General features: G+C 37.3%; 1 protein-coding gene and 1 pseudogene across 2 annotated transcripts; one reads left to right on the forward strand and one right to left on the reverse strand.

The window, feature by feature from the left end:
* Window positions 1–1147: 1147 nt before the first annotated feature.
* On the reverse strand, window positions 1148–1992 carry LOC108490540 (annotated as a pseudogene).
* Window positions 1993–12385: 10393 nt separating this feature from the next.
* Window positions 12386–13556, forward strand: LOC103729948 (olfactory receptor 7G2-like). Of its 2 annotated transcripts, none has more exons than XM_017796911.1 (2): window positions 12386–12537; window positions 12860–13556. In XM_017796911.1, the coding sequence occupies exons 1-2, from the start codon at window positions 12386–12388 to the stop codon at window positions 13554–13556; spliced, it is 849 nt and encodes a 282-aa protein (XP_017652400.1). The 2 variants fall into 2 exon arrangements, with proteins under 2 accessions (XP_017652400.1, XP_017652386.1); XM_017796897.1 differs by having other exon boundaries at window positions 12386–12536; window positions 12847–13556.
* The last annotated feature ends 3055 nt before the right edge of the window (window positions 13557–16611 follow it).

Below are 16611 nucleotides of genomic sequence, written 5' to 3' on the forward strand. Positions count from 1 at the left end.
GTGTTCTTGTACTCATTAATAAGGCCAAGGACAAAGTCAGGGTAAAATGAAAATTGAGATGTTTTGATATATTCATTTTTATTTGAGGTGGGGACTTTTAGACAGGGTCTCACTGTGTAGTCCTGACTCTTCTATAACTGGATGTGTAGGCCATTTGGCCTTGCTCTTACAGAGTTCTGCCTGCCTCTGCCTCCTGAGTGCTGGAGTTAAAGGTGTGTGTCACCACTTAGCTTAATGTATTTCTTAATGTATTCTTTCATGTACATCTTGCTCAGACCACAGATAAAAAGTCTGTCTTTGGAGGAAACACAGCATGTATTACTAAGACTACTGTAGGTAGTCAGACCTTAGTAGACAGCCTGAGAGTGGCTGTTTAGGTCTCCAACTGGCCTAGACACTGAGAACTCAGCAGACCACCTGAGTGCACCTGGATCTGGCCTCCACATAGTATAAATAGAATCTCACTGAAATTGGCTGACAGCCCAAGGTTCAGCTGAAAATGTGGGGTGCCACTCTTCTGTAAATAAATCCCTACCTTATGCTCTGTTAAAAATAATTAATAATAATAATAATAATAATAATAATAAAATTTTGAAGACTACTGCAGATGACCTTGAAGGAGAGACTTTGAACTGCTACAAGGGTAGTTGAAGGTACACACCTTGACTGGATTGCTTAGTTGCACATATCTCTTAGATCATATATAAACCTCAAACTCATTCATGTTATCATCCCCAAAATGGACTGGATCTCCTTTTTCCTCTTTCCAATGTGGACACATTGAATAAATAGCCTTTTTCTGCTTTAAACTATTATTTTGGCTTTTTTGATTGACTTATGAAAGTCATGCAGCTGAAAGTGTTTTGTTGGGATACAAGCTGTTACCCAAAGTCTGGTAACATAAATTGAATCAACTGAAAACAAAAAAAAAATACTTTTTGTAGACCTCCAACATACCAACCTGCAGACACAGAATGGTTATGTGTAATTCATTTGTGGCTGTATCTACCATACAACTAGACTGTTAGGTCATACTCCGGTGGCCTTTCTGATCTGGCACCTTGACACCTTGCCTACCTACTTTGAAAATCTGCTTTATTTTACCATGTTTTTTGGATGAGTTTCCTCAAGGTATCCATCATGTTTTTCAGACTATAGATAAAGGGTTTATCATTTGAGGAACCACACTGTACATCAGTAAAGCCACCTCAGTCTTTCTTGTTGAAGCATTAAGTTCCAAACTAGTGTAACATCCAAACATTGTCTCATAGAACAAGGACACAAATGAAGAATGAGATCCACTAGTAGAAAAATCTCTGCATCTGCCTCCACTGAAGATGAATTTTCATAAATGAGGAGACAATTTTGGTGTAAGAGAAAATGATTCCAAACATTGGAATATAGATAAATATGAATGATGAACTTAGACATACATATTGTTGATGAGGGTGTCAGAACAGGCCATCTCAATGAGCAGTACAAGTTCACAGAAGTATATAGGGATCTCTAGATCTGTGAAAGTCAGTCTTAACAGCATTAGACTCAGAAATGTAGTATTTTCATGACTAATTAGCATGGCCAATAGAATTAGCACACCACAGAGGCAGGGGTTTATGATGACTGTGTAGCTCAGACAAATGGCCACATTACAGTCATTCACCATCACAGCAAGTAGACAGGAAGCAAATTCCAAAACAAAACAGAGCTGAATGAGGCAACCTGAGCAACTAATGCTTGCATGTTCACCAGCATCTTAGAGATGGTGGCTGTACTTAAACAGATGTCACCAAAAGAAGGGTTACAAAAAAAGAAATACATGAGAATATGGAGATGGGAATTGGCACTCACAACCAGGATGATGAGTAGGTTTCCTAGAATGGTGAGCAGGTATATGGATAGAAAGAGGCTGAATATGAGGCGACTAATGGTCAAATCATCTCTTGGTCCCATAAGAAAAAACTGTAGGACATCTGTTTGTTTTCCACTTTCCATGTTGATGAATCTAATGGCAACACTGAATGAAACTAACATAAGGACCACCACCAGGAGCTGCAACAACATGTGAGAACATGTGAGAAATATAATCTCTTTATCCCCTGTCCATACTTTCTGCTCACAAAGACTGGAAGCTGATGACTGGGAGTCTATATTTTATCAGGCCTCCAGATTTATCTGATATTTTTAATCTTAAGGAAATAGACATTCAGCATACAAACTTTCCCATGAACACTGTGGACCCAGTTGTTTCCTCAAATATTTTCATCTGCTAGGCTTTCTCTCCACTTCTTTTTTAAAATCTTACTTTAAAATTAACATTGTTTTTCATTTTTGAAAACTTCGTACTTGTGGACAATATCCTGTGATCATATTCACATTGGTTCCTATTATCCACTTCCCCTACTTGCTGACTCCCTTCTTCCCAATTGGTCTTGTTCCTACTCTCATGTCTTTTACACTTATTTATTGTGTGTTTTTCTATGTGTGTGGGCTTGTGTGTGACCTGTGCACATATAGACTGAAGACAACTTGTAGAAATTGGTTCTCTCCTTCTACTATGTGTGACCTGAGAATAGAACTCAGATTATCAGTCTTGCTGGAAAATGCCTTTACCCATGGGATCATCTCTCCTGCCCTTATGTTTTGTTTTCTCTTATGTAGATCTACTACAGGTTGTCACACCTATAACCATGAACTCAGAGCAGCATGACTATGTGCATAAGACCTGAATAAAAGGGGGCAGGAGAGATGGCTCAGTGATTAAGAGCATGGCTGCTCTTTCAGAGGACCCAGGTTCAGTTCTCAGCACGCACATGGCAGCTAACAATCAGTTGCTTTAGTTCCAGGGGATCCAACACACTCTCTTCTGTCCTCTTCAGGCATGGTACACTCATGGCACAAGTGCTTATATGCAGGCAAAACACCATACGCATTTAATAAATAAAATTTGTAAAAAGTCAATAAATAAAATTTGTAAAAAGACATGAGAAAGGAAACAATTTAATTTAATTTTACTAAAAACTATGCTTCATGTATTATGCCAAGAACTGAGTGTATAAAAAAAAGAAAAAAAAACTATAAGGCATGATTTATCAATCAGATTTTTCCATGGCTTATAAAATTAAAAAGTGAGAATAAACTTATGAAATTTATGTTCTTAAACAATGGTTTATAAATTATGGTTACCTCTGAGATATGGAAAAGTCTTTACAAATTGAAAATGTACCATGATAACTGTCCATTCTACCTGAGTGAACACAGGAGATGTGGGGTTACATCTAGTGCTTTTCACTGAATAGGCAGAGCTCAGATTGTCTGTGGAGGTGATCATGACTCACATTACTCGAGAACCTCAAAGGTACAAAATTACCATTTCAAAATTATCAGTGTTTCTTATTTTAACATTTTCTTTTAAACAAAGACTCTAGAAATCTCCTTGCATTTATGGTAAGTTCAAATCTACCAAAGAAATGTGTTTCAGAGAATAGATGGCATTTATCAAGGAAGAGTCAAGCAAGGATTAGAAAATGCTGCATCTATACATGAAGATCATAGGCAAGTATATGTAAGAGAAATTGGGTAATGCTCTGTGGTGGTTTGAATGAGAATGTACCCATGAGCCCCAAGTATTTAAACATTTTTGTCCTCACTTGGTGGCGCTGTCTTGGAATTACCTAGAAAGTGTTAGTTATGCTGGAAGAAGCAGGTCACTGGGGGTGACCTTAGAGAGTTTTTAAGCCTTGCTGGATCTCCAGTCACTCTCTGCACTTCTTTTTCCAGCCACCTCTGCCGCCATGCTTCCTAACCGTGACAAACCCTAATTTCCCTGGAACCATAAACTCAATTGCTTCCTTTCATAAGTTCTCTTGTTCACAGTGTTTTATGATAGCAACAGAAAAGAAGCTAATACATGTTCCATCTTAAGGGGTTTCTTTTAATAAAGGGAGAAGAGGCATATTGTTATAAAAATGAAATTCAGTGAAAAAAGTAATTAAATGCATAGACTTCTAAGGAGATAGAAATGAAAACAATGTGTTAATTAGAAAGCAGAAGCTTTATTTTAAAAAATATTTTATTTATTATTCTTATTTTATGTGTATGAGTGTATTGCCTGCATGTATGTAAGTGCACCCATGCCGTGCAATGCCTGGGGAGGGCAGAAGAGGGTACACTGTCCCCTGGAATTGGAGTTACAGATGGTTGTAAACTCTCATGTTGGTGCTGGGAATTGAATCCCGGTCCTCTGCAAGAGCAGCCAGTGCTCTTAACTGCTGAGTCAGGTCTCTGGCCTCAGAAAAAAGAAATGTTCCTGATAGTAATCCAAGGTTATCTTACTAAAAAATCAATGCCCTGTTGGAAGTGTCACTACAGAGTAGTGAGTGATATCCATCTTTAGGAGAAGATGCAGAAGTGAATGAAACTGAAAATTTATCACTTTGTAGAATATCAGACCCACACACTCTGATTGTTATCCAGATTCCCCCACATGCTTTGTGGAAGGAAAAACTACCAACCATGTGAAATACATGGATAGCTAACTTGTACAAAAGGAAATGTGATGGATGTGTTAATTAGTTTGAATTTAATAATCATTGAAATGTGTATGGTTATTCAACTATAAAAATCTTGAATCTTGCCAAATTTTAACTTCAGTGAGAAGACCATGTAGGTATATCATACTAAAAATATTAAAATAAGGGCCACCCAAACAATGATACTCTAAAAATACTGTCATTTCCTGTTTATCTATCTCATTAACTACTGCACTTGGCATTGCCCATAAATATGAAAAAAGCAATATTTTGTCCAAGTGTAGAAAAGCACAGGAATGAAGGGAATAATGATTTCCTGATAAATGCTATAAATACATAAGTGCTGAAAAAAACCTTTGGGATTTGTAATGGAACACCATTAAAGTCAATATTCTTTATTTGAATTTTAAAAATATTTTTGTTTTATTATTTTTATTTTATTTTGTATGCAATTTTTATTGAATTTTTGTGTATTTTTTACAGAACAACTTAATCATCTTTACATCCCCTTCCATGTTGGCACCCTCCTGTAGCTCCCTATTGGATTTCATGCACTCTGTCATTTGTGTTGTCCTATCAGGTCAAGTTAGTGTCCACAGACATCCCTCAGTGTAAATTCATTCACTGAGGTCTAGTCAGCCAGTCTAGAGTCACTCCCTTTAAGAAGATCAGCTTTCCTTCACCCAGTAGTAATCAGTTGCCAATAGTTCTTTGGCTAAGATTAGGACCTGCTGTCCATTTCTATAGCTCTATGCTGGGTTTTTGTCTACTTGAGGTTGTATGGGTCTTGTACATCCTGACATCATTGCTGTAGGTTCATATGAGCAATGTCCCAGGAGCCTATAGGATTCTATTTCCATATGGTCATGTATCTCCTCCCTGGGTCTCACAATCCTTCTTCTCCCACTTCTGCAGTAGTCCCTGAGCCCTGTGTGGGTGGAATTTGATATTGAAGTCCTGTCCAAGGACCCACACTCTGCAGACTCTTCTCTATGCTTTGGTCATTTGTGTCCTTTTGTGTACATGGTTCTCTCTTTCATGAGGGAGCTTCATTGATTAGAGTTGAGAGATGTATTAGTATTCTCCCTACTCCTTATTCCACTATGTTCTGTGAGCCTTAGATGTAGATGTTCCATTTTAGATGTATCACTTCAGGTTGGGCAATTGACAGAAAATATCTGTGGAGCTCTGTAATAATCTCTGTTTGTTGCAAAAGGAGAGTCTTTGATGAGTAGTGACTGGGATACTTGTATGTAAATATAAGAATACATGTTTAGCACATAGTAATAAGCTACATTTGCCTAGAAATGTGATAGCCTTGGAGTTTATGCTTTGCTGAGAAAGCATATAGGAATTACCACAAGCTAATCTATGTATTAGTTAGATATATAATTATGCCCCCAAATACTTTCAAAATATGAAATATGTACTTCAGGTGACATATTTGATTACAAGATAAATGTTATTCAACAACTTACTTGGATATTGAAGATAGATGTGTCTTTTCCTGTCAAGTGGAGACATATTGAACCATTGGTTTGTGGCTAATAAATAACTATGAGGCAGAATAGGTGTGCTTTTCTGACTGAGGAAGGTCTGCTGAGTGCCAGATTTCTCCTTTAATCTTTGTATCCTTGACAGCGCAACATCCGATGGTACTCATTAGAATAGCTCTGTTATCATTCTGATTCCAGAAGTGAATGTTCTCAAAAAACAAAGGTGTCAAAACGACTTTAGTATAGCTTATGTCCTGACCCCTCAGGTATGTTTACAATACTCAACTCTCTCATCTCTCACCTCACCTCCATTTCATGCACCAGGAATACATGGCACATATTCCTTTAGGGAATTAAAGTTATTCTTCATAGATACAAAAACTTCCTTATCTAAATAATTTCAAGAAATCTGTTTTTGATTTTTGCTACAGAAACTGTGTCATATACATAGGTAAAATAATGATTATGAATATTTGGTACTGTATTATAAAAGTTTAAACACTCATTCTTTCTCTTAAATCTTCACTGACCTCTGCAGAAGTGCAAGTTTTAAGTATATCTTTCAGAGAAGATTCACATGAATTTCCAGTGTTCATACTGTGTCCTACTGAGAGCTTTATTAAAAAACCTCTTCCCAATCCCTTCAAAGCATTTTAATGTGCACTTTCTTTCATCTTAGAAGACTGTAAGAAAAGTTGTAAGTCTCCATTTTCAATAAAGATATCAGAATATTCTTAAATAAAACATCTATTATGTTATACTTGGTTAGATTTCACTCATAAAAATAGTTTAAATGTATTTACCCTGTACAGGGATATAATGCCTCTCCCATGAGTCATAGAGTATCAAACAAAAACCAAGTAAAAGATATGAGTTATTTCTTTTCTTTTTAAAAAATATTTTATTTATTATTTTTATTTTATGTGTATGCGTGTATTGTCTGCATGTAGGTAAGTGCACCTGTGTCATGCAATGCCCCAAAGAGGCTGTCAGATCCCCTGGAACTGGAATTATGGACAGTTGTTAGCTGCCATATGGATGTGGACTCAAACCTGGGTCTTCTGCAAGAATAGTTAGTGTTCATAACTGCTGAGCTGTCTCTCCAGCCCTGAGTTCTTTCTTTCTTTCTTTCTTTCTTTCTTTCTTTCTTTCTTTCTTTCTTTCTTTCTTTCTTTCTTTCTTTTTTAAGGAAAAGGGTTTATCTCACAGCTCCCAGGTCACAGTTTATCACTGAGGGAGCCCAAGGTAGGAACTCAGGGCAGGATTCTGGAGGCAGGAACTGAAGCACAGACAATGGAGGAATGCTGCTTACTGGTTTGCTCCCCTGGCCTGTGCTTCATCTGTTTTTTTTAATTTTTATTTTATTACTTTTTTAACAGAGCATAGGGTAGTGGTTTATTTACAGAGGAGTGGTGCCTCACATTTACAGCTGTGCTGTAGAGTCCACACTCAAAATACAGATCCTGTGACCTCCCAATATCAGCACAAAATTGTGATGCCTCTTGGTGTTCTTGGCTTATATATCCTTTGCCCCTCCCCCCACATGCAGCTAAGGTCGACTTATTGGGGGCTGATAAATGAGTCCAGCCTCAACTCCTTAATGAAACTGGGAAGGAGGTGTGACTATAGCTTGCCCACATAGTGGTTGGAGGACATTTCCAGTTAACACTCTGGCTCTTTGTAGCCCAGAAAATTGTGAATGAATCCCAGATGTCCAGCCTTGAGCTACTTTACCGGGCTTTGGTTTTGCTTAAGTGTGCTTGATTCTTCCCTTGTGAAATAAGACTATACTTAACTTGCTTTTGATTTTACAGGGGTCCACAATTAAGAGACTTTTAAAAGAGACTTTTAACTTTTTAAACTGTCTGGATTTTTTAAGGTCTGTGGGACTTAAAAAAAATTTTGTGTGTCTGAATATATTGCCTGCATCTATGTGAGTGGACCCATGTCGTGAAATGCCACGGAAGTCAGGAGAGGGCTGCAGATTCCCTTGGAACTGGAGTTAAGGACAGTTCATAGCCACCATGTGGGTGCTGGGAATCGAACATGGGTCCTCTGCAAAAGCAGTCAGTGCTCTTAACCACTGAGACATTTCTCCAGCCCAGTCTGTAGAACTTTTAAAGTTTTACTATCTGATGTTGTAATATTAACATTGTAGTTTGGGGATAAGAAATGGAATATTTGTGGTTTAAAAGTGATGCATTTATGTGTCAAGTTGACAAGGGTTCAATTGTGCTGGACAGCTTTAGTAGTCAACTTGACATACCTGGGAAGAGGGAACCTCAACTGAGGGACTCCTTCCATTGGATTTGCCTGTGGCCATGTCTATGGGGTGTTTTCTTGATTGTTTAATGATGTGGCAGAGTTAAGTCAACTGTGGGCAGTGCCACCCTTGGGCAGGTTGTCCTGTATTGCAAAAGAAAGCAGGCTGATTGCCACAATGGGAGGAAGATCATCCCATACCTACCACCTCCTCCAAGGATCAGGAACTTTTGCAGAAGAGGTTGGCAGAAATACTCTAAGACATTTCTTTTTGAATTGGTGGTCAGTGATGTCTTATAGATCCCTTAAATATCACAAACATTGCCATAACTCTGGGTTACCTTGTAGAACTTATTTAAAATGCTACATACTTGAGTTGTAGAACAGGGAGAAATAAAGCTGATACTAACTTGGAAACTTCACCCCTATTGGCTAGCTTTCATACTGGTGGAAGGTGTTATACATGCTCCTGAAGAAGAAAAGTAATCAATAGTCTTACCTAGCTCTGAATTTTATGAACTACAACAAGTAATCTGGCAAGACATAGCTGCCCACTGATGTAATAGCAGCATGAATGTTATGGGAGTAACCAACCCTTTATGAATTGATTTAAGGGCCTCTACTGGAGATGTAACTCATGCCTGGTCCTGTTAACTGGAACAATAACCTATGGCTGGGTATGTCATAGGTTCTAGGCAAGAACTTACTACTACTATATGTAGTCTGCTAAATGAACGTTGTATTAAACTATCCCTAAATACTTATCTTTATATCCATATACTAGCACTTCTCTCAACCTTCATCAAAGAAGCTTCATTTTGCATGAACAGGAACTAAAACAGAGACTCACAATTAACAAAGAACATATAATTGAGACCTTAGGGTATTTAGTACTAAATAAGATATGTACATCGCATCCCTCACTATGGGTTCAGGAATTATTGTGGAATAGAGGGCAGGAAGATTGTAAGGTACAGAGGTGGTGGAGGATTGCTATGAATCAAACAGTATTTTTAGCACTTGACAAGAGAATTACCCACATGAGCTTTCAGTGACTGTGTCTGAGTGAATAAGACATAGAGAAAAAGAAGCCAGACAAAATCCCAGTGTGTATCAAAGAGGGGCTCATGAAGTTTAACCCCTATCTGAAAAGCTATTGATAATTAAAGGGTTAGTGAAAGCTTTCTTTAGGAGTGTGGATGGCCCTGTGGACATATTGTAACACTATAGGGACTCAGTATATTTCAAAAAGTATATAAATTTGGGAACAAAAACTAGTGGAAAGATATTGGAGGAGTTGGAGGGGAGAGAAGTTGGGCTAAATTTGATAAAAACACATTATATGCATGTATGAAATTCTCAAACAGTTAGTAAAATAGATAAGGCTAAGAAATTGAGCAGGGAGTGGAAGCCCTTTAAGACTCAGAGATGGTAGATGAATACCAGGAAACTATATTGTCTGAACACCACGGGGTAGTTGCACATATAATCCCACAGCACTTATGACAGCATGCACAAGACCTGTGAAAACTCAAGGCAGACAGAGGCCCAGCATGGATGGGAGAGTAGGGCAGAAATTGTCAGGCTTAGTTGAGGATCTGTAGGCACTTGATAGATGCTGAGAGATGGAGTGTCAGTTTTCCTGACTGGTATGATGCCTGTTAGGTTGCCCAGTCTTCAAAGTATAGATCCATACCCAAGATATCAATAGTCACATATTGCATGTTGCTTTTCTGAATGGAAGTTATAAAAAGAAAGTCATCCTCATGGATCACTACAATTTGGGAAGAATGGGCATGAGAAGACTTGATTTGGGGCTGGAGAGATGGCTCAGTGGATAAGAGCACTGGCTTCTCATGCAGAGGACCTGAGTTCAATTCCGGAACCTACATGGCAACTAATAACCATCTGTAACTCCAGTTCCAGGAGGTCTGATGCCCTCTTATGGCCTCCACAAGCATTGCAAGACATGGGAGCATTGCATATATGCAGGAAAAACGTGCATACTTATAAAATAAAAATAAATGAGGAAAAATGTAAAAGACTGGATTTTATTGATTTACTTTATGTCAACATTGAAATATTACAGAGAAATTAATTAAGCTGTGAAATCATATAGGTTAGTAAAAGTTCATTGAATTAGGTGAAAATTATAATATCACTTTGAGAAAAGTTGGTTGTCAAATAATATATCCTGAGGATCATAAATTGTAAAATTCATAGAAAAAGTTAACATGAACAATAAACTACTAAAAAGAAAATACAGAAATGTTAAATGTGTTTTTATTAAAAATGAGGAGTGCCATGAAAAGCTAGTTAAACATATTCAGTTAATGTTAAGTTCTAACCAAATACCCTGTTTAACATGATTTTCTAATTCAATTAAAGTCTCAACTTAAAATGCAGAAAAAGTTTCCTTTATTTCCAATATTCTAAAGGACAATAAACATTAAACTATTACATTCAAATTAGATAGAATATTAGTAAAGCTCTCAACAAGAATCAACATCTCTGTCTATACTTTTTTCTGTAATCAACATTCAAGCATTGTAACTTTTAATCTTCTATAGAAAACATTAAAAATTACAATAAGAATTCTAACAACATTAATGAAACTTGAGAAGGGATGTCTCTGAGTTTTGGCATTTTAAAAATATTTTAGCTGATATTACTAGTATTTAGAGGCATGCATGTTGGATGTATTTTTGTAACCTAAACTTAATTCAGGCTTGTTGATATTGTGGAACAAACGTATATGGCAAATATAAGATTGAAATTTAATAGAAAAAATAAGTGATATATGTTCAAGGCATGTGAAATGGAAGAGAATAGAAATAAGAACCTTGATTATTGGATGCTTAACTTGGAATAAGAAACAGAATGAATGTGAACTCCAATTTCCTATAGTTATATTCTCTGGGGATGTACACTCCTGGGGTCAAAACTCTAAAGCAAATCCTTATGTAATGAGGAACTTTAGATAATGAATTCCCAGGAATACATTGACTAGGAGTCAGTCTGTGATGGTCCCTCTTGAGACCCTGGCTAAGATGATGATCCTTTAGGACAAGGAGGTCATGGATTCATTTGGTTTTCATTTTGCAAAGGATGCACCACTTCCCATGTACATACCTTCCTCCTTCAATATCCATGCGTGATGTTGAACTTTACTCCTCTTGAAGCTACAAGGTAGAATTAACACCTTTAAATAACACTCACAAAGAACTCAATAGTGCTACTAATTTGTCTTCCTAGGAAGCTGTGACAAGAGGATATGTCAAAAATGATGAGGAAGAAGTCCTTTCAATACTTTTGCATATTTTCAATATATTTTCACACACTTATCAAGCTGTTCATCTTTATTTTACATACATTCCTGAGGAGACAGTCAATTTCCTTTGAGCAGAAATATCTCCCCTCAAATATTAAGACTATATAAAAAGCTTCTCTATTTAATTTTCTTTATGTGATATTGAGGGTATTTTTCAGTATATCATTTGTTTGCTTCACTTTCCTATAAGAAGAACTACAGCCTGGATGGTTTACAATGTATTTTTTCTCACTGTTATGACAGCTTCAATTCCAGATTAAAATGTCGACAGGAATATCCTTTTTTTAGCTGATTTTTTTCTTTGTCCAATTTTCATGTGTGTGAGTACATGCGCATATGCATATTTTGGCATGTGGACACTCAAGTTTGGATGTGTATGCACCTGCATGAATGTTCATGTGGTGGCCCAAGATTAATGTTTGGAATCATTCTTCAATGTTCTTTTCCCTTATTCACTGAGGCAGGTTCTCTCAATCAAACTCAGAGCTCAACAGTGTGGCTTCTCTTGCTAGCCAGCTTGCTCTGGGGCTCTCTTCTCTCTGACATCTATAGCTAGGACTACAGATAGGCTGACATTCTCACCTTCCCATTATCTTGGTTTCTGGGAAATCAAACTCTGAGTGTCACATTTGGTATAGCAAGTGCTTTAACTCCTGAGCCATATCTCTAGGGTCCAAGGGCGATAGTCTAATACTCTCCAAAGTAATACTTCTGCTTTTGATACAAACATTTTATTATCCTTTATTTCCTCCAGATTCATCAATAGCATGGAAAATAGAAACCAAACATCTACTCCAGAATTCCTTCTTCTGAGACTGACAGATGATTCAGAACTGCAGCCTGCCCTCATCAGCCTGTTCCTTTTCATGTGCCTTGTCACTATCTTGGGAAACATGCTAATAATCCTGACTTTCAGCTCTTACTTGTGGGGACCTAAAGGTCCCACCTTGCATAGGTGCGAAAGGAAGTTACTGGGGGAGTGGCCTGGCTTGCTTTGAAAGTCTGAGGAATACTTCCGCACTGCTGAGGAGTGCATGATCAGTGCGTGACCATCCTTAAGATATACCCTGGGGGGGAGGGGGAGTTCCAGGTGCCTTTATAAGCTTTGGAACACTTGCAATAAATGAGTCTCTGCCTGACTAAGACTTCCCCCTTGAGTCTGAGTGTCCCCAGGTAATGGGGGCAGCGTGGGCTGGTGAACAGCATGCTTCCTCACCGGGGATCGTGGGTTCGAACCCCCGACACTTACATCTCCACACTCCTGTGTACCTTTTACTCTCCAACCTGTCCTTAAATGACATCTTTTTAAGCACAAGCGTGATCCCAAAGATGCTAGTGAACATCCAAGAAAATAGTCCCAGCATCACTTACAGAGGCTGCCTTACCCAAATGAGCTTTGTGTTAATTTTTGGAGGATTAGAAAACTGCCTCCTTGCAGTAATGGCCTGTGACCGCTATATGGCTAGTTGTCATCCCCTAAGGTACACAGTCATCATGAACCCCTGTTTCTGTGTCCTGCTAATTCTACTGTCTCTGCTCATTAGTGTTGTGGATTCCCTGGTGCACAGTCCAATGGTGCTGCAGTTGTCCTTTTGCACTCACCTGACTATTCTAAGCTTCTTCTGTGAACTTCCTCAGATTCTCAAGCTGGCATGCTTGGACACCCTCATTGATAACATTCTGATATATGTTTCATCCTGTGTATTTGTTGTTATTCCTCTCTCTGGGATGATTTTTTCTTATGCCCACATTGTGTCTTCTATCTTAAGAATGTCATCATCAGAAGGAAAGTACAAAGCCTTTTCTACCTGTGGGTCTCACCTGTCAGTGGTGTTCTTGTTCTATGGGACAGGTTTTCATGTGTACATTTCCTCTGCCATCACAAACGTATCAAAGAAAACTGCAGCAGCTTCAGTGATGTGGTCCCTCAAATGCTGAGCCCCTTTATCTACAGTCTTAGAAACAGAGATATGAAGGAAGCTCTGAGGAAACTCTTCAGTAGGACAGCTTCTCTTCTATGATGTTTCATGTACTTGACATCAATTTCTAGTGTAAGTAAATGATTTCTGGTGAGTCAGAAAGCCTACTATTCTCTTACAATGTCCTTCTAAATTTATAACCAACAACATTATTATTGCATTGAAATCTAACTTTTATGTCTATTTCTATGATTTTGTGGCATGATACAAAATCTTTTTTCATACTTCATTTGCTTAGAAACACAGATGCAGATTCTGAATCTTGAGGTTCTTAAAAAGTTTGCTGTGGAGAATTCTCAACACTGGGTATGTAGGAGGTGAATTGATCCAGAAAATAAATATTTAAACAATTTTAAGCTTTGGTCATATCTAGGCAAAAAATTTCACTTGGTTGTCTATTTAAGACCATGGAAATTGTGTCAGAGGGTTAGATCTATGGTGAAGCAAACAATATACATTCATTCCCTGTAAAAAATTAGTTGTGACCTATTAACTTACAGTCTATGTGCCTGTGAGGTAAACATATCACCCAGCATGTTGTATGGCATTATCTTCAGAATGGATATATTTATATGATATCAGAAGTTTGGGATGATTAGAAGAGAATTATAATTCATCAGTGAAAGTGTCTTCATTCCTAATAGAACAAAGGCCTTAACATTCATAATGAAAAAAGTTATCTTTCAGTGTGTACCTTCATGGTAGAAAATATGTTGGAAGAAATAGCATTCCTCCAGGCCTTCATGAGGTGGTCATATCCTAAGACTGTTTTCCTACCAGGTCAGCAAGCCATGTTAGTCAAATTCAAGTGTGTTTTCTGGGTATGCTGGAAGAGGTAGAAACCTGAGAGTATTTCTTTGGACCATTGAGTAACCTTTCTATATATCACCCAGACTGAATATCTTTAGTAGACTGAATGCTGACCCTCAAAATATGACCAGATTCCTGGCTAATGAGATGGCTCAGGGGTTAAGGTACTTGCTTCCAAGCCTGATGACTTCAGTTCACTCTCTAGGATATACACGGTAGAAGAAGGAAACCAACTTCCGTAAGCTGCTCAATGACCTCGACATGTGAGCATGTGCACACGTGTTCTCTCTCTCTCTCTCTCTCTCTCTCTCTCTCTCTCTCTCTCTCTCTCTCTCTCTTTCTCTCTAATAAAAAATAAGTTCGCAGAACCTAAATTTAATCGAGTTTGTCAGACTAAGGGTAACCTATGAGATTTCCGCTTCTATGGGGTATGTGTATCTCTAGAAGGAGGAAATTCACATTTCTCCTATGAAAAGTGATACTGGTATAATATTCCATGTTACCATGTCTTCTGAGCAGCAATATATTGTCCCTATTTTCATATGTGTTTTATAAGCCTATATTTTACATATCTCCCCTGGAAGTTTATATTTTCCTTCTAATTACATGACACCTAAGATCTTAGGAAAAGAATTTCCCTAAGGATGAAATGGAATTCACAATTTTACTTTAATGTTTATATCTGTTATTAAAGTAGCAAACAAGTCTGCATGAATAAAGTTATGACATTTCATTTCACTTTTAGCACTTGGCACAATGTGTGAATAAATTAGAAATCAATAAAATTGGGTGAAGAAATTAAATACAGAAAATGTATGGGAGAAAATGGATAAAACACAGACAAGCAAAGTAATTTTCATATTTATTTTGGGTTTGCAGTGAAGAAGAGTGTTCTAGAACAAAGATTCTTAAACTTTAAAATATGTGGGAGGGCATGTTAGATCATAAAAATGCAAAATTGTTGATGTTCATTTCTTCAGTTATTTTCAGTAGGTTAGGTTGGGATCCAATAACCAGCATTCTTTTAAAAATATTTACTTATATTTATTTTATCTGTATAAGTGTATTACTTACATGTATATAAATGAAACTGTGTTGTACAATTCTTGCAGAGGCCAGAAAAGGACATCAGATACCCTAAAAATGGAGTTAAGAAAGATTGCTAGCTATCACAAGGGTGCTGAGAATCAAACCTGGGTCCTCTGCAAAAGTAGCCAGGGCTCTTAACTGCTGAGTCATCTATCCAGCCGCCAATACTGACATTCCTAATAAGTCTCCAGGTAAAATTGTTACTTCTATGGGACAAGATATCACTTTATTTATTTACTTACCCTTTTATCCTTTTCTTGTTTTGTCTTTTAATCATTATTTTACATAGGCTCAAAAACTGTACAGAACACAGAAACAAAATAGCTATTCCAATATTCTTTTCTCAGGCACTGATAGCTGATTTAGAGCTTTATCTGCTCATTTTTCTATCCTGTTCCTGTCTATGATTGGTCACTATCCTAGAAAACCTGATCATCATTCTGATGATGTGCTTGGATTCACCTCTGCATTTCTGTATAATCTCTCAGAGTCTCCCTAGTCCCAGATCACCTGGAACTTACTATGTGGGTCAGGCTAGCCCCGATCTCACAGAGATTCACCTCCCTCTGCCTGAGGCCTGGACTTTAAGGCTCATGCCACCACAACCAGCATTCTATAATCTTCCCTTAATCTTTAACTGATACTGATATCAGGTTAAATATAAGCTAGTCTAAAGAAGTGCATTATTATTCAGACAGAATCAGATCATCACTTTCACCTAGATCTTTCAATGTTTTTATTTCAAATTGAATGTTTTTTTTCAGTTTGTTATTTTTTAATAATCACATACTTAGAAGAAGCAGTTCATTACAATAGCATTGACATATTCAATAACAATTTTCTGAGCTAAGATGCATCTTTTTCAAAATTGGCTGTAAATTTTTAGGTTTACAGTTGAATTGTTACAGTTATACAATATTTTACTCAGTATAAACCCTATAAGACATAAAATTAAATGAGGTTTTAACCTTTAAAAATATCTCCATTTCATTGTTAAAATATACAGTTTCATACAGAAAAAATCATTTTTAGTGCAATTGACATTAAGGTGTTTGTACATGCGTTTCTAATCTCTATATATCTGATTATTACTAGTGACAGTTGGTTAATTTCTG

Source organism: Nannospalax galili, unplaced genomic scaffold, assembly GCF_000622305.1.
Source record: "Nannospalax galili isolate Female #2095 unplaced genomic scaffold, S.galili_v1.0 scaffold470, whole genome shotgun sequence".
NCBI lineage: Eukaryota > Metazoa > Chordata > Mammalia > Rodentia > Spalacidae > Nannospalax > Nannospalax galili.

Coding starts and splice junctions, on each gene's coding strand:
- LOC103729948 (XM_017796897.1), top strand. CDS start 12,386: ATGGAAAATAGAAACCAAACATCTACTCCAGAATTCCTTCTTCTGAGA. Junction 12,537..12,846: donor AATAATCCTGACTTTCAGCT/CTTACTTGTGGG, acceptor CGGGGATCGTGG/GTTCGAACCCCCGACACTTA.